At 30.8% G+C, this 14147-nt stretch overlaps 1 protein-coding gene and 2 non-coding genes across 3 annotated transcripts; 2 read left to right on the top strand and 1 right to left on the bottom strand.

Moving 5' to 3' along the window:
* The first annotated feature begins 312 nt into the window (after nucleotides 1–312).
* Nucleotides 313–6329, top strand: LOC106787609 (DNA (cytosine-5)-methyltransferase PliMCI-like). The gene is made up of 15 exons (XM_014750133.1): nucleotides 313–1380; nucleotides 1473–1836; nucleotides 1916–2242; nucleotides 2334–2486; nucleotides 2579–3038; nucleotides 3110–3309; nucleotides 3388–3805; nucleotides 3881–4198; nucleotides 4278–4429; nucleotides 4527–4861; nucleotides 4943–5054; nucleotides 5139–5288; nucleotides 5370–5533; nucleotides 5621–5861; nucleotides 5941–6329. The coding sequence occupies exons 1-15, from the start codon at nucleotides 629–631 to the stop codon at nucleotides 6202–6204; spliced, it is 4410 nt and encodes a 1469-aa protein (XP_014605619.1). The 5' UTR covers nucleotides 313–628; the 3' UTR covers nucleotides 6205–6329.
* A 2020-nt stretch (nucleotides 6330–8349) lies between these two features.
* Trnac-gca lies at nucleotides 8350–8421 on the top strand. The gene has a single exon. It is a non-coding gene; the product is annotated as a tRNA-Cys (tRNA).
* Nucleotides 8422–10624: 2203 nt separating this feature from the next.
* Nucleotides 10625–10698, bottom strand: Trnat-agu. The gene has a single exon. It is a non-coding gene; the product is annotated as a tRNA-Thr (tRNA).
* Between the last annotated feature and the right edge of the window lie 3449 nt (nucleotides 10699–14147).

Genomic DNA, 14147 nt, shown 5'->3' with positions numbered 1-14147 from the left:
TGTTAATTCGTGCTTATAATATTAAATTATTATCATAAACATGCATTTTCTTATGTGACTGTAACTTTATACGTATAATTACACACATCTATACATCTATATAGATATATATAAATATAAAATTATAATTTTCTTTATTTGAAATTTATTATAAACAAAATAAAGTAAAAAACTAGATTGTTTGTTATTTTGCATAGGTTTTCGATAATTTCAAAATGGCGTTTGATTTCAGCTTGATTCTCATGCGATGAAAATATCGGTAAAAAAATAGTGATTTTTTTTAATTAGATCGTCTCTACTTTCCCTAGTTTACAATTCAACGGATTTCACAATATACCAGACTTATTAGGTATAGTGATAAAAGGAAAATAATAAAAAAGTTATGGTTGGTCAATTCACCATAAAGCGAGGCACATCTAGTGAATTGTAAATCAACACTTAAGATTTTTGGCGGCAGTATTGGTGCTACTTTGTTACGAAGGTTATGTTTCATTTTATGGAAAAGCGTGAGAAAATGCTATCACTATCGTCGTCGCAGTATCAGGCAATTATAATTAATTATAAAGTTTTTACGTGAAAAATAACGAAATTATAACAAACAAACAGTTGATCCTGATTTTAATTCAAAATGTTATCTGCTGTGGTTACTAACGGAGATAATAGCGAAAAGGAAAATCATCCGGAGGTAGAGAATCTTGATGGACATAGATTTTCATTAAAAAGGAGCATTTATAAAGAGAATAATATTAACGAAACGAGTTCACATATTGAGAAGAACAATGAAAATAATATTGAAAATGGTTATGTACCGCTCTCCATAAACAATGCATTGTGCGATGTAGGTAACGATAGAAAAAAGCTACGCAGTGGAAAATATGTTAGCGATAAAATTATGCTCAGTCCAAGTAGGATCAAAAAAAATATTAAAACAGAAAAATTTAAAGCATTTTGGAAAAATTTTACCAAGCAAACTAGTTCAGAAGAATCCATAATAAAGACCGAAGAAAATTCTTTTAAACCCATCGAAAGTATAAATGAAACTATGCCGGAACCTATTTTTAAGACAAACATTATAGAAACCAATGAAACTGTGGATGATGAATCTGAAAATGCTTGTAAAAAAATTAAGCACAAAGATAGTAACCATAATATAAGTGAAGAAAAACCAGTAATTAAAAAAGTTGTGGATACTCCACAGAAGTGTGAATATTGTCGTCAAAAATTAATTGTGGATGAAATAAAGTTATATCAAGGTCATCCTAATGGAGCTGTGGAAGAATTTGTCGCTTTGACTGATTCAAGATTGTCCTTATTTACAGGAGAAGAAGCCACGATACATGAAAGCGATGAAAGGCCACAAAACAAATTAACACATTTTAGGTGAGTAATAGTAAGAAAATATTATACCTTATTCTATCAAGCAATAAATAAAATATATATTAAAGTAACATATTTATATTATAATTTCTCAGTGTGTATGACAAAAATGGTCACCTGTGTCCTTTTGATACCGGTTTAATTGAAAAAAATGTAGTATTATATTTCTCTGGATATATGAAAGCTATTTATGAGGAAAATGCATGTCCCAAAGGAGGAGTTCCTGCTAAAGATATGGGACCAATAAATGAATGGTGGGTGTCTGGATTCGATGGAGGAGAATTAGCTCTCATAGGGTTTAGCACGTCATTCGCAGAATACATTTTAATGGAACCTTCAGAAGAATATGCTCCATTTATGGATAGTATAAGACAAAAGATCTATATGAGCAAAATTATTATAGAATTTTTATTAGATGAAATCAATCCAACTTACGAGGATTTACTGAACAAACTTCAGGTGTTTTTTGTGATTTAGATATTTTAATGTTACTATAACAATTAGAATATAAACTAACTTAATATTTTTGTTATATCAGACCATAGTTCCACCAAAAGGTTTATCTAAATTCACGGAAGATGCTTTACTTCGACATGCACAGTTTATCTGTGATCAAGTTATTTCTTTTGATGCTTCTGCCAGACCAGAAGATCCATTGTTAATTACAAATGCATGTATGAGAGCTTTAGTATCTTTGGCTGGTATAACTGTTGGTAAAAAAGCTGCAATGCGCAAAGTCCAACAAAAGCATCAAAAACAAAAAAAGCCTTGTTGGACTAAAGCAACAACAACTAAATTAGTTAATAATACGTTTGAGACATTCTTTACCGATCAACTGGCGAAGAATGAAGATAAAAATATGACTGTATGTATATGATAGAAGAGAACTTTTTTTAAATGAAAGTATTTTTCTATATAAATGAAAAAGTATTTTTCTATATAAATATTATATGCAGGGTCCTAGAAGACATAGATGTGGAGTATGCGAAGCTTGCCAACAATCTGATTGTGGAACTTGTATTGCATGTAAAGATATGGTTAAGTTTGGTGGTACTGGAAAAAGTAAACAAGCATGTTTTAAGAGAAGATGTCCAAATATGGCAATTCAAGTAATTACATTTAAATGATTACCTAAAAAATAATATGATTAGAATACTATTAAACATTTGTTAAAATACTATTCAAATATATTGATTAACAGGAAGCAGATGACTCCGATCTTGAAGATGATGAGTTAACTGATACTTTTATAGAAAATACAAAGATTACTCAAAAGATGATTCTTAAAGCATTCAAACATGTCTATAAAAAAATAGAATGGATAGGACCACCTGTTGTTGAGGATGGTCGAAGAACATTTTATGAAGCAGTTAAATTAATAGATGAAGAGATTCGAGCCAATGATTGTGTACTCATAGAATCAAGTGATCCAGCTGTTCCATTACAAATTGCAAGAGTTATATATATGTGGGAAGATAAAAGTGGTGCTAAATTATGTCATGCAAACTGGTTTCGTAGAGGTAGCGACACAGTTCTTGGTGAAACATCTGATCCTTTAGAATTATTTGCATTAGATGAATGTGATAATGTACCGTTCTTTTCCATTAAATGTAAAGCTACTGTTATATATAGAAAGAAACCAAAAGATTGGTCTCAATTAGGTAATTATTTTATTTTTCATTATTGAAACAATTCAAAGTATTATCATAAATTAATGTCAAATTTAATTTAGGTAATTTGGATGAAGCATTGGAATATGAAATTAAAGATGAAGATGGAAAGACATTTTTTTATCAAAAAAAGTATACTTCTGAAACTGCCCGATTTGAAGATCCTGCTCTGGATAGTATCTGTCAGCGAAAAGAAATTAGTCATCGATTTTGTCCTGCTTGTGTACGTTTTACCGACTTGCAATATTATTATACACCAAAGGTACGACAAACATTATTATAAAATAGAAAATAAAAATATATTTTATATTCAATTAATAACCATTTTATATCTTTTAAGGTTTTTGAATTGATAGAAGAAAAAAATTACAGAGAAGTGATCTATGGTGTTGTGAAATATAAAGGTGAAGAATTTAGAGTTGGAAGTGCAGTATTTTTATCACCAGGTGCTATAAGATTTAAATATACAGCAACGAGTCATACCATATCAAAACAAAAGAAAGGAAAGGTGGATGAAGATATGTATCCAGAATATTACCGAAAATCATCAGAATACGTAAAGGGTTCGAATTACGATACACCTGAACCTTTCCACATTGGATATATAAATACAATATACGTTACTACCACTAATAAACTAGTTGCTTCTTCAGACATCTGGATAAAAGTAAATAAATTGTATAGACCGGAGAATACACACAAAGGCCTTAATTTAATGCATCAAGTAGATTTAAACATGTTATATTGGAGTGACGAAGGTAAATTTATAAATCACTTTGGACATAGAAAATATTTGATGTATGTGTATTTATATTTAGTTTAATTCATTTCAGTATGTAACGTGAAATTTTCTGAAGTAACTGGAAAATGCTATTTGGCTTACTCAGAAAATTTAGATCAACCATTAGAAGAATGGTCTATGGGAGGTCCATATCGTTTTTATTTTACACAAGCTTACAATGCTTCAGAAAAAACATTTGATGAACCATCACCTCAGGCTTGTAATATTGGTAAATCCAGTAAAGGAAAGGGCAAAGGAAAGGGTACAAAATCAGAGAATAGTGAAACAAAGAAGTTTATTGAAAAACTAATTGACTACAATAAAGTAGAAAAACCATTAAGGACCTTAGATCTCTTCGCTGGCTGTGGTGGTAAAGATCAATTAAAATCATTTTACATGTAACAAAATTAGAGTTATTGTACATTCATTTTCTATTACCTATGATTTAGGTTTGTCGGAAGGTTTACATCAAGCTGGTATAGCTGAAAATAATTGGGCTGTGGAAAAAGAAGATGCTGCTGCATGTGCATATAAACTTAATAATCCTAATGCAATCGTATTTTCGGAAGACTGTAATATATTGCTTCAAAAAGTTATGACTGTTAGTACGCTTGAAACAATATCAAAAAATATTATAGTGGGAATAATATTAAAATAATATAATAAATAAAAATATATACATATTTATATAATTTCAGGGTGATATTTGCGATGATAATGGACAACGACTACCTCAAAAGGGTGAAGTGGAACTTTTATGTGGTGGACCACCTTGTCAGGGTTTCAGCGGCATGAATCGTTTTAATTCACGTCAATACTCATTATTTAAAAATTCTTTAGTAGTATCATGCTTGTCTTGGTGCGATTACTACAGACCAAAATTTTTCATAATGGAAAATGTCAGAAATTTCGTTTCATTTAAAAGATGTATGGTGCTAAAGCTTACTTTAAGATGTTTGGTTCGGATGGGCTATCAATGTACATTTGGTATCCTTCAAGCTGGAAATTATGGAATTCCACAAACAAGAAGAAGGTTAATAAAATATCTATTTTTACTTTATTGATTTTATATGAAAACATTAAAATGTTTCTACATTCTATATTTATTTCATAGATTAATCATTTTGGCGGCTGCTCCAGGAGAAATGCTTCCAAAATATCCAGAACCAACACATGTATTCAGCAAACGTGCATGTCGTTTGAGTGTCCTTGTTGATAATAAAAAAGTAAGCTTAATCTTTTATAAAACATACAATATATATCACAAAAATTGTATATAAAATTTTTAAATCGTTATTGCTTTTTTGTAGTATTCCTCCAATTGTGATTGGACAGAATCGGCACCCTACAGAACAATTAGTGTTCGCGATGCTATGTCTGATCTTCCTATTATCAGGAATGGGTGGAATCAAGCGGAAATGTCTTATGGGGATGAACCTAATTCGTATTTCCAAAGAAAAGTAAGTTAACTTAGGAATTTTTATAATATAATAGAACAGTTTTTTAATTCGTTATTATATTTCTAATGACACAATTTTCAGATGAGAAACATTCGAGACTCAATATTAAGAGATCATATATGTAAAGACATGGCACCACTCGTAGAAGCTAGAATAGCACATATCCCTACTGCAAGTGGTTCCGATTGGCGCGATTTACCTAATATAGTAGTTCGTCTAAGCGATGGAACATACTCTAAAAAATTGTATGTATATAACTCTTATATAATATAAAATTACTACATTATTTTCTATAATGTTTTAACACATTTATTTATTTGATTTTCTTACAGAGAATATACTCATCATGATAAAAAGGCAGGGAAAAGTTCAACCGGTGCATATCGTGGTGTATGCAGTTGTTGTTCTGGGAAAACATGTGATCCAATAGATAGGCAATACAACACTTTAATACCATGGTGTTTACCACATACAGCAAATCGTCATAATCATTGGGCAGGGTTATACGGACGATTAGAATGGGAAGGATTTTTCGGTACGACCATTACGAATCCAGAACCCATGGGAAAACAGGTAAATACTAATAATATATTAAGTTAGGAAGTTTTTTTTATTCATATAGTAACACTATTGTTAATAAATAAATGTTTAGGGTCGCGTTTTACATCCAGAACAAACTCGAGTTGTCAGTGTAAGGGAATGTGCAAGATCTCAAGGATTTCCTGATTCTTTCCGATTTTATGGCAATGTATTAGATAAACACCGACAAGTTGGTAATGCCGTCCCACCACCACTAGGTGCAGCAATAGGTCACGAAATAAGAAAGTGTTTACAGAACGAAGAAATAACACTTACATCATTGATGAAAGACTACAGGGAAAATAAGGTGATAAAAAATGAACTTATATCAGAATAATGCTCGTAAACTTATTAAAATGCACAAACTTAGTTACAAAGATATGTCTGAGTTGGTGACGGGTATTAATGAAACGTGTTCACTAAGAGTATTTGTTTGATTATTATTATTAATTTGTTTTTAAATATTATTATTATTATTATTATTATTAATAATAGTAGTAGTAGTAGTAGTAGTAGATATAATATGTCATTTGAAATTAAACTGAAAAAAAATAATGTTATATTATCTTACATACTGTATTACGTTATGCATTAAGCTACTTAAATGTTACTTAAAATGTTTAGAGCATCATAAATTTGCCCTGAATTTGCGTACTTTTAATTATACTTATTGAAATTATTATAACTTATCTAGGGTAGGATAAGATGAACATTTTTTACAATTGTTACGAATACAAATAGTTCAGAAAGACAAATAAATATAAACGTTAAAGAAAATAACATTATATAAATAATATTTATTGAATAGTGGTTTTTCATAACATAATGGAAATATATAACTGAAACTTATATTTTATGTATATTGCACAGAAGATGTTGGAATACACACTGGAGTTAGTATGTGAGCTAAGGACCAAATAAATAAATAAATACAAAATGAACATCTTACGATTTGTTAGATATGATATATAATAATATGATTAAATAATAATTTTTTAGTCTTATAATCCTTTTATTATTGTTAATTCAACTTCAAAAGAGAATGATCAATTTTTTATAAAAGAAAATAAAAACGACAAAAAAAATATATTGTTAAAATAAACAATATTAATAATATTTACGTAAAAGAGAACATACATATATATATATATATATATATATACATATATATATAGTAATTTTTTTATAAATTATACAATACAAATAGCGAGATTAAACCAAGAAATATATTGATTAAAATGTGTTTTTCTTGACTGTTTTTATAAACCAAAATGTAAAATAATAAATAATATAAAATAACATTTATTAAAAAAAGGACAGGATTTTTCTTTTTTAATTTTCATAAGTACGCTACTGTGTACTATCCCGAATATTGAAAGTCGATTGATGCGCCATCTACAATTAGTTACACTACAAACATATACATATATTATCAAATGTATACAAAATAATAAATTCAAATAACTAAAATATTACGTTTATTTTTTTGTGCTATACTTTTATTTTTATTCTCTCATTATAATTAATGAAGTAAAAATATAATTATGATCGCACGAAATATAAATTAATAAAAATTAATAACATATATTAAAGAAAAAAAATATTTTAGAAATAATAATAATACAAATAATGGTAATAATAATAATAAAAATAATAATATTGAAATCAAAGTTTTAATCTTATTCATAGATTCTTTATTTACAAAACCAAGTTACAGAAATTTAAATGATATAAATGTCACATAAATTATATTCCTAAAAGAACGTATGTTGTCTAAAAACAATTCTATTATTATATATGTTATGGCAAAGTTGGAAATGCCTGGCGTTTTTAAGCAATGTATGAAACAGAAGAATTGTTACGGACTTTTCCTAGGCATCGTACATAATACTTAGATATTCTACAGAATATCAAATACTATTTAGGCAATGTTAAGAAGAATATATTATCGGGTAACAGGTACACACACAAAAGCGATCATGGAGCACAGTAAAAAACTAATTTTTTTTTTACAAATTTAATACCTTGACTGGTACGCAAGTTTTTGTGCGCGGATTTTTGAGACTGTGCGCGCCGTTATACTATGCGCACTTCTTTAAATTGAAACTTACTCTATGCCGGTGTGTTATTATATAGGACTCACTCTGTTACTTATCGTAGTAGATTATTACATTTAGTCCGATATTCGTAGAGATTACCATGGAAAATCTGTATCTTTTGTTCCTTATCATAGCGGAAGATAAGCAAGTTTAGAACGAAATGTTTCATATCTGCATTCTATTGAAAATCATTCGAAACGAATCGGAGATGTTTTTCTTACTTTGGTTTCTCATTTGTAATTTTACAGAATGCTTAGGAAATGTAAAAAATATGAATACATTTTCTACAATGCCGAATTTCCTAATTTGCCTATAACATATATAATGAAAATCAAATTTTAGTAATGATGAATAAAACTTACTTTGTACAGTCACATATCAACGGGGGTATAGCTCAGTGGTAGAGCATTCGACTGCAGATCGAGAGGTCCCCGGTTCAAACCCGGGTGCCCCCTGAAATTTTTTTTTCATGTGTGTCTAATAATATAAATATATTTTTACATTCCTCTATATATATACTTAAACAACTTTATTAAATTATTTTTATTATTGATTTTTTAACAATCTCGATACTCCGAATCAATAATGTAGATGCATAAATACATAAAAGATTTATTATAATTAGCTCTTGCTTCAGTTTAGTATTTAAAGAATAAATTAAAATAAACACATGCATAGACACATTTAAACATATTGGATTATTTATTAAATTTATTAATTATGCTGAAATAAATCAACGTTTGTATAATAAATATTTAAAGAAAACTAAGAAAATATAGAAGATAATAGAAGAAAATTCAGTCAGAAATATTTTAAGCGAAATCGATGTAAGGCATTGATATGAAGTTTCACCATATAGAGATATAGGGATGATTGGTTAATCCGGAAGATCACCAACCGCAGAAGATAAACGGAGCAAGTGCGAACCGCATACTTTGACAGGAAGCGTTAAATCCGTAAGCCGTACTAAATATTCACCGAATCCATGGAATGCCCGCAGTGCTCGGAACGATCGCGCCAATTGGCTGATGGCCAAGTAAATGTATATCCATCGTATTCTTCTATACGGTCTGTGTGTGTGTGTGTGTGTGCTTGTGCTTCAACTATATAGTATACGTGTATTTATTCTTATTATCTCTTATTATTCGAATTTAAGATGAATTGAAGAAAAAAAGCATTTCTTCATAGTAAAAATGTAGACGTTTAAAAAATTGTTATAAGAAATTTATTAAATAAGCATTAAATAGAGAGAAAGATAGTTACTATGAGATTTTATTATTGTATATCACGTTAAAATCAATTAATTCGATGCTGATAGCAAGAAAGCTCTTATATGTTTCATTAAATGGAATGATCTCGCTCTATGTGCAAGTACTTACTCATTTGCCAAGCAAAGTTTCCCTCTAGCAAGATCATCGCATAAGTCAAATGACAGATGGGCCATTGATAATCCACCATTACCGTTAGCAATGATCGCTTCTGATCCCTGAAACCATCCTGTCGATTCACCAGGCTTAGGGATCGCCCACGTAGCTCATCGGAGCTTGGCAATCACGTTATTCATGATACCGATTCACGTACTTTTATCGACAATGAAAGAGAAACATAAAGGGAGCTGTTTGAAAATTGTCTGCCATCTAATCGTTCATTTGTCTGACTTTGAGTTAAATATCTACCTGAAAAGACAATGATCTGAATAAAATTTGTTAAAACACACTCTGTTAACAAGGAGGAAAGATAATATGAACATCGTTTCATATTCTGGTCACCTGGGATCGAAAAACCAGTATACTCGTTGAACCAGCAAAAAATAATTCCTCCCTTAGGGGTTTACGCGCTTCTCCTATGGGATTTTCGATTTGACCCTATCGCAATTGGTCGAAAGTATAAAATATTTACGGAAGTTCGAGCATTTGTAAACAATCATATTATATTCTTACATCGATTGATCTCCGTCTGCTTGCTCAATAAAAATTTACTATTTCTCTATATCTATCGAATTATAATAGAATATCATTAAAAATATTTTGTAACTGTTTATAATACTTTTTTTAATACCTATATACTTACGAGAAATTTTGGTCTCCCCTATCATACAAATTTCCAAAAGAAAAACACACCACCATATCTCGCTATCAGTTAAGTCACCCCAAACTGGCTAGAGATCTAATTCAACTGACACCTTAATAGCAAGTCTGTAAGACCGTTGGAGCTCTGTGCACGGTCTTCCTAGAGAGGGATGAAAATATAAGGGTGGTTAGCCCTGAGACGCATGGGGCGAAGACAATTGAATTTCATGGGGGCTTGCTCGCTTAACCATCTAATTGGTTTGTTCGTGTTACTTAAGTTATAGAATGTTCTTTTACAGACGAGCCGCAACCATGATATCTCCGTTGTTCTCAGATTTCATTCGTTTTATAGCTAAAGTTTATATATATATATGTATACTTGTTAGAAAAATAATCAATTAATTATTTATCGTAATCGTAATTTATATCCAAGTGTAAGCTCGATGCACAACTACTAAATGGAATTATTATAAAATGCAATTTTATCTTTTATATCTGTTGTTACAAACAAACTCGTGTTTTCTACGTAAAAGATAAAAAAAAGAAAAAAAATATTCATTCTACGTTACACGTAGATCGAATGAACACAAGGCCCCGGAGGGATTCGAACCCTCGATCTCCTGTTTACTAGACAGGCGCTTTAACCAACTAAGCCACGGCGCCGGTTGAGAGGTAGATTTTTATTTTTTATGTTGTTCCTGTACATAATCTTCTTTTTAATAAAGTGATTTAATTATTAATATTAATTAATAAACATTTAGTATATTTTTGAAAGAAATCTTCTATATAAATCGAGTCTTTTACATTCTTCATTTATTTTTCATGAAGAATTTTAAAATAATATTACTTAGAGCATAAATTACGAGATTGGGAGATTCGGAGTAAAGGAATACTTACTTAAAGGGGGATAATTGAAAAAAGAACTTTATTCATCTCGTAAAGAATTAAATAAATAATAAATAAAGTTCGTAAGTTTAATACAGATTTTTCATTAGTCATTGTTAGCAACGTCAAAGAGACGCTCGATCGATTTTCTTCCTTTAAAGTTCTTATTTGCTCTCGGAAATGGACTTCGTTTGAGAGAAAGAGAAAGAGAGAGAGAGAGAGAGAGAGAAAGACATCATAATCAGCGCCTTTATTGAGATAAAGTAATATTATATTCCGTTTGCAGTTTCAACTGAACCTTTATCGTATATCTCAATTTTATCGTCAAAGAGACTCCACCATGCGTTCGGATTTCAACCTTTTGTCCGACAACAATTCGGCTTTGAATTCGCAAAAATCACAAATGACACGAGCAATAACGTAATTCGAATGATATATGTTATACGATGATATTATTATATATGTGTTTTTAGTTTCAATTAGTGAAAATAATTTTCGTATTAAGAATATTGTAGGATAAAATTCATTAAAATAATATTGTCCCTCATTTTTAATTATTAATACAACTAATAACAAGTTTTTTTGTTAATATTAATATTTATATTTCTTATAGAAGATCCAATTCTATAAAAGTGTATATATTCAGATCCAATTAACTTTTTCAGTTGGAACACAAGTTATTTAGTTTTGCATAGTTCAGTAACCAGACGTAATAAGTAAGAATCAAACTTAATGTTAAGAAAGAAATAAGAAAAGAAAAGAAAAGAAAAGAAGAAGATAGAAAAGAAAGAAGAGAAGAAGTACTGAGAATAAAACCACGATAAGAAAGAAACAAAAGAGGGAAAAAGAACAAATAAAAAAAGGAGAAGAAGAAAAAAGAAAGACGTGCGAGCATAAATGAAGAAAAAGTAGTTAGAAAAAGGATGGAGATGGAGAAATTCGCAGAAAATTCAGAGAAAGTCTAGGAGTACAAGACGAAGAAGATAAGGCTGAGGATGAAAAAGAGAAAAATAAAGAACAGGAAGAACAATAGAAGAAGAAGAAAAAGAAGAAAAACATACATGTATAGAAAATAAGAAAAAGAGAAAGAGAGAAATAGAGAGAGAGAGAGAGAGAGAGAGAGAGAGAAAGAAAAAAAAGATGGAGATAGAGGAAAACGTCGGGGCGAGGTTGGATGAACGAGAGGAGAGGCTTTTGAACATCGTAAATTCTCGCGAATAGCTTCGAGTAAAATATAGAGATAGCCGAGCTCTGCATATGTCATCGTTTCTCCTTCTCGCACGCGTTTAACTCACCTATACACGCGCAACACGTGTTATACATACACGTGTCTTGAGCTAACATTGAAAACACTATGGTACTCGGAGGGAAGCTACGGAGGTTCAAGAAAATACAGGGTGGTATATATATACGCATATATATATATATATATATATATATATATATATGAGAATGAGAATGAGAAAGAAAAAGAGAACGACTATCGTGCTATCCCTCTCGTAGAAAGAAAGAGACAAAGAAAGATAGCGTATAGAGAAGTCCACGACGGCTGACGAAGTGAATTGAAAAGGACAGAGCAAGAAGCGCATCGTTGCGAAAATATATTTTCTATGAAATCAGACGTTGACATACATAATAAACAGACTTAACGCGTTTAACTTTTTCCACCCGAATTTCATACCTTTCAACTCTCTATATTCCTCAATTTTATTCAATTTTTTCGAATGAAATTATAAAAAAAAAAACAAAAACTAAATATTTTTCATTTAAATAGAAGAGCTACACTATACACTATCGATGAAGTCGCGTAAATGTTTCGTACATTTTTAATTGTACGTTCGAGTGAAAAGAGAATAGTTAAGCAGTGAAAGTGTTCGCTCGAAATCATGCAATCATGCTGAAAGGGAAGATATATATATATTCATATTGAAAGTCGAAAGAGGGACAGAAAATCGAAATAATTTGAAAAAGAAAAGAGAAAGAAATTCGGCGGAGGTGGGCCGGCGGGTGGCGAGGGGGGAGGGAGGGGTTGTGCAAAAAAAGTAACGGAGAAAGAAGATGGGGAAAAGGGGATAGAGATAATAATAATAATAATAATAGAAAAAAGAAGAAGAAAAAGAAAAAGAAGAAGAAGAAGAAGAAAGGATTGCCTTTTAAAGGAAAATAAAGTTGGCGGCGTTCGCGAGGGCCGCGGGTGTTCCGTCGAGCGCAGACAGTGCAAAGCGGGCGAGACCTTCCCGGTGGTAAGCTCGAAAAGCTCGAAAAGCTCGAAAGAGAGTGTCACGTTTCCATGGTAACTTGGTGGGGCGACTCCGCCTCTAGAATCGTTGGTTCGATATCCTCTCGTTTCCCTTCCTACGGTTCGGAGTCAGTGTGCTCCACATTTTTCCAACACACAGGCAAGTGTAGTCAGGCCCCGATCGTGTACCATTTTCTTCTAACTGGGAAAGGAAATAGAGAAAAATGGAAAATTATAAAAACCCATACATATGAACGAACAAATGGAACCAACGTATACAACTTTTTCTCATAATTCGCGACGAGAAAGTTTATAAGAAGTTGAAAAGTTGAAAAGTTGATAAAGGTATATAGATGCTTCTTATTTTTCTTTTTCTATCGTTCCGTTGATAACATTCATGGAAGATAACGTAATAACGTAACTTTAGAGATTAGGAAATACGACGTACTAGCTATTACCTTAGTCGAATATATACGATTTTCCTTCGGGATTACATCGCGAGTCGTTCAAAACGAAATTCAAGGTATATATATGATATATATGTATAATATGTGTATAGATATATATATATATATATATATATATATATATCTATATCAAGTAAAAGAGACGCATGCGCAGTATAAACGTCTACGTATGGATAAATACGTACACCCACACCATCCAGGATGGCGAACGTATCCGATTAGAGAAGAGAAAACACGTTTGAACATTGTAAAATTCAGATGAAACCCACAAATATTCAACAACTCGTTAAGCGATGGACACCTTCATTTCCGAGATTTGTTTTACGAAGTGTACTTTTCCTGATTTTCTCTCTTTTCTTCTTTTTTTCTTTCGCGTAACGCGTAAAAAGAAGGATAAAAAAAGTTCGTCGATTTGTCGAGAGCACATTTGACGGACTATTACGTAGAGTTCTCTCTTTTTTCATTTTTTTTCGTGCAACGATAGGTTCAAATAGAATTTTGAATTTTTCGAATTTTTCTCT

Source organism: Polistes canadensis, unplaced genomic scaffold (genome assembly GCF_001313835.1).
Source record: "Polistes canadensis isolate GaletaPanama2010 unplaced genomic scaffold, ASM131383v1 scaffold_107, whole genome shotgun sequence".
In the NCBI taxonomy this organism is placed as follows: domain Eukaryota; kingdom Metazoa; phylum Arthropoda; class Insecta; order Hymenoptera; family Vespidae; genus Polistes; species Polistes canadensis.
Note: the sequence above shows the minus strand (reverse complement) of the source record. Positions and strands in the feature narration are given on the sequence as shown.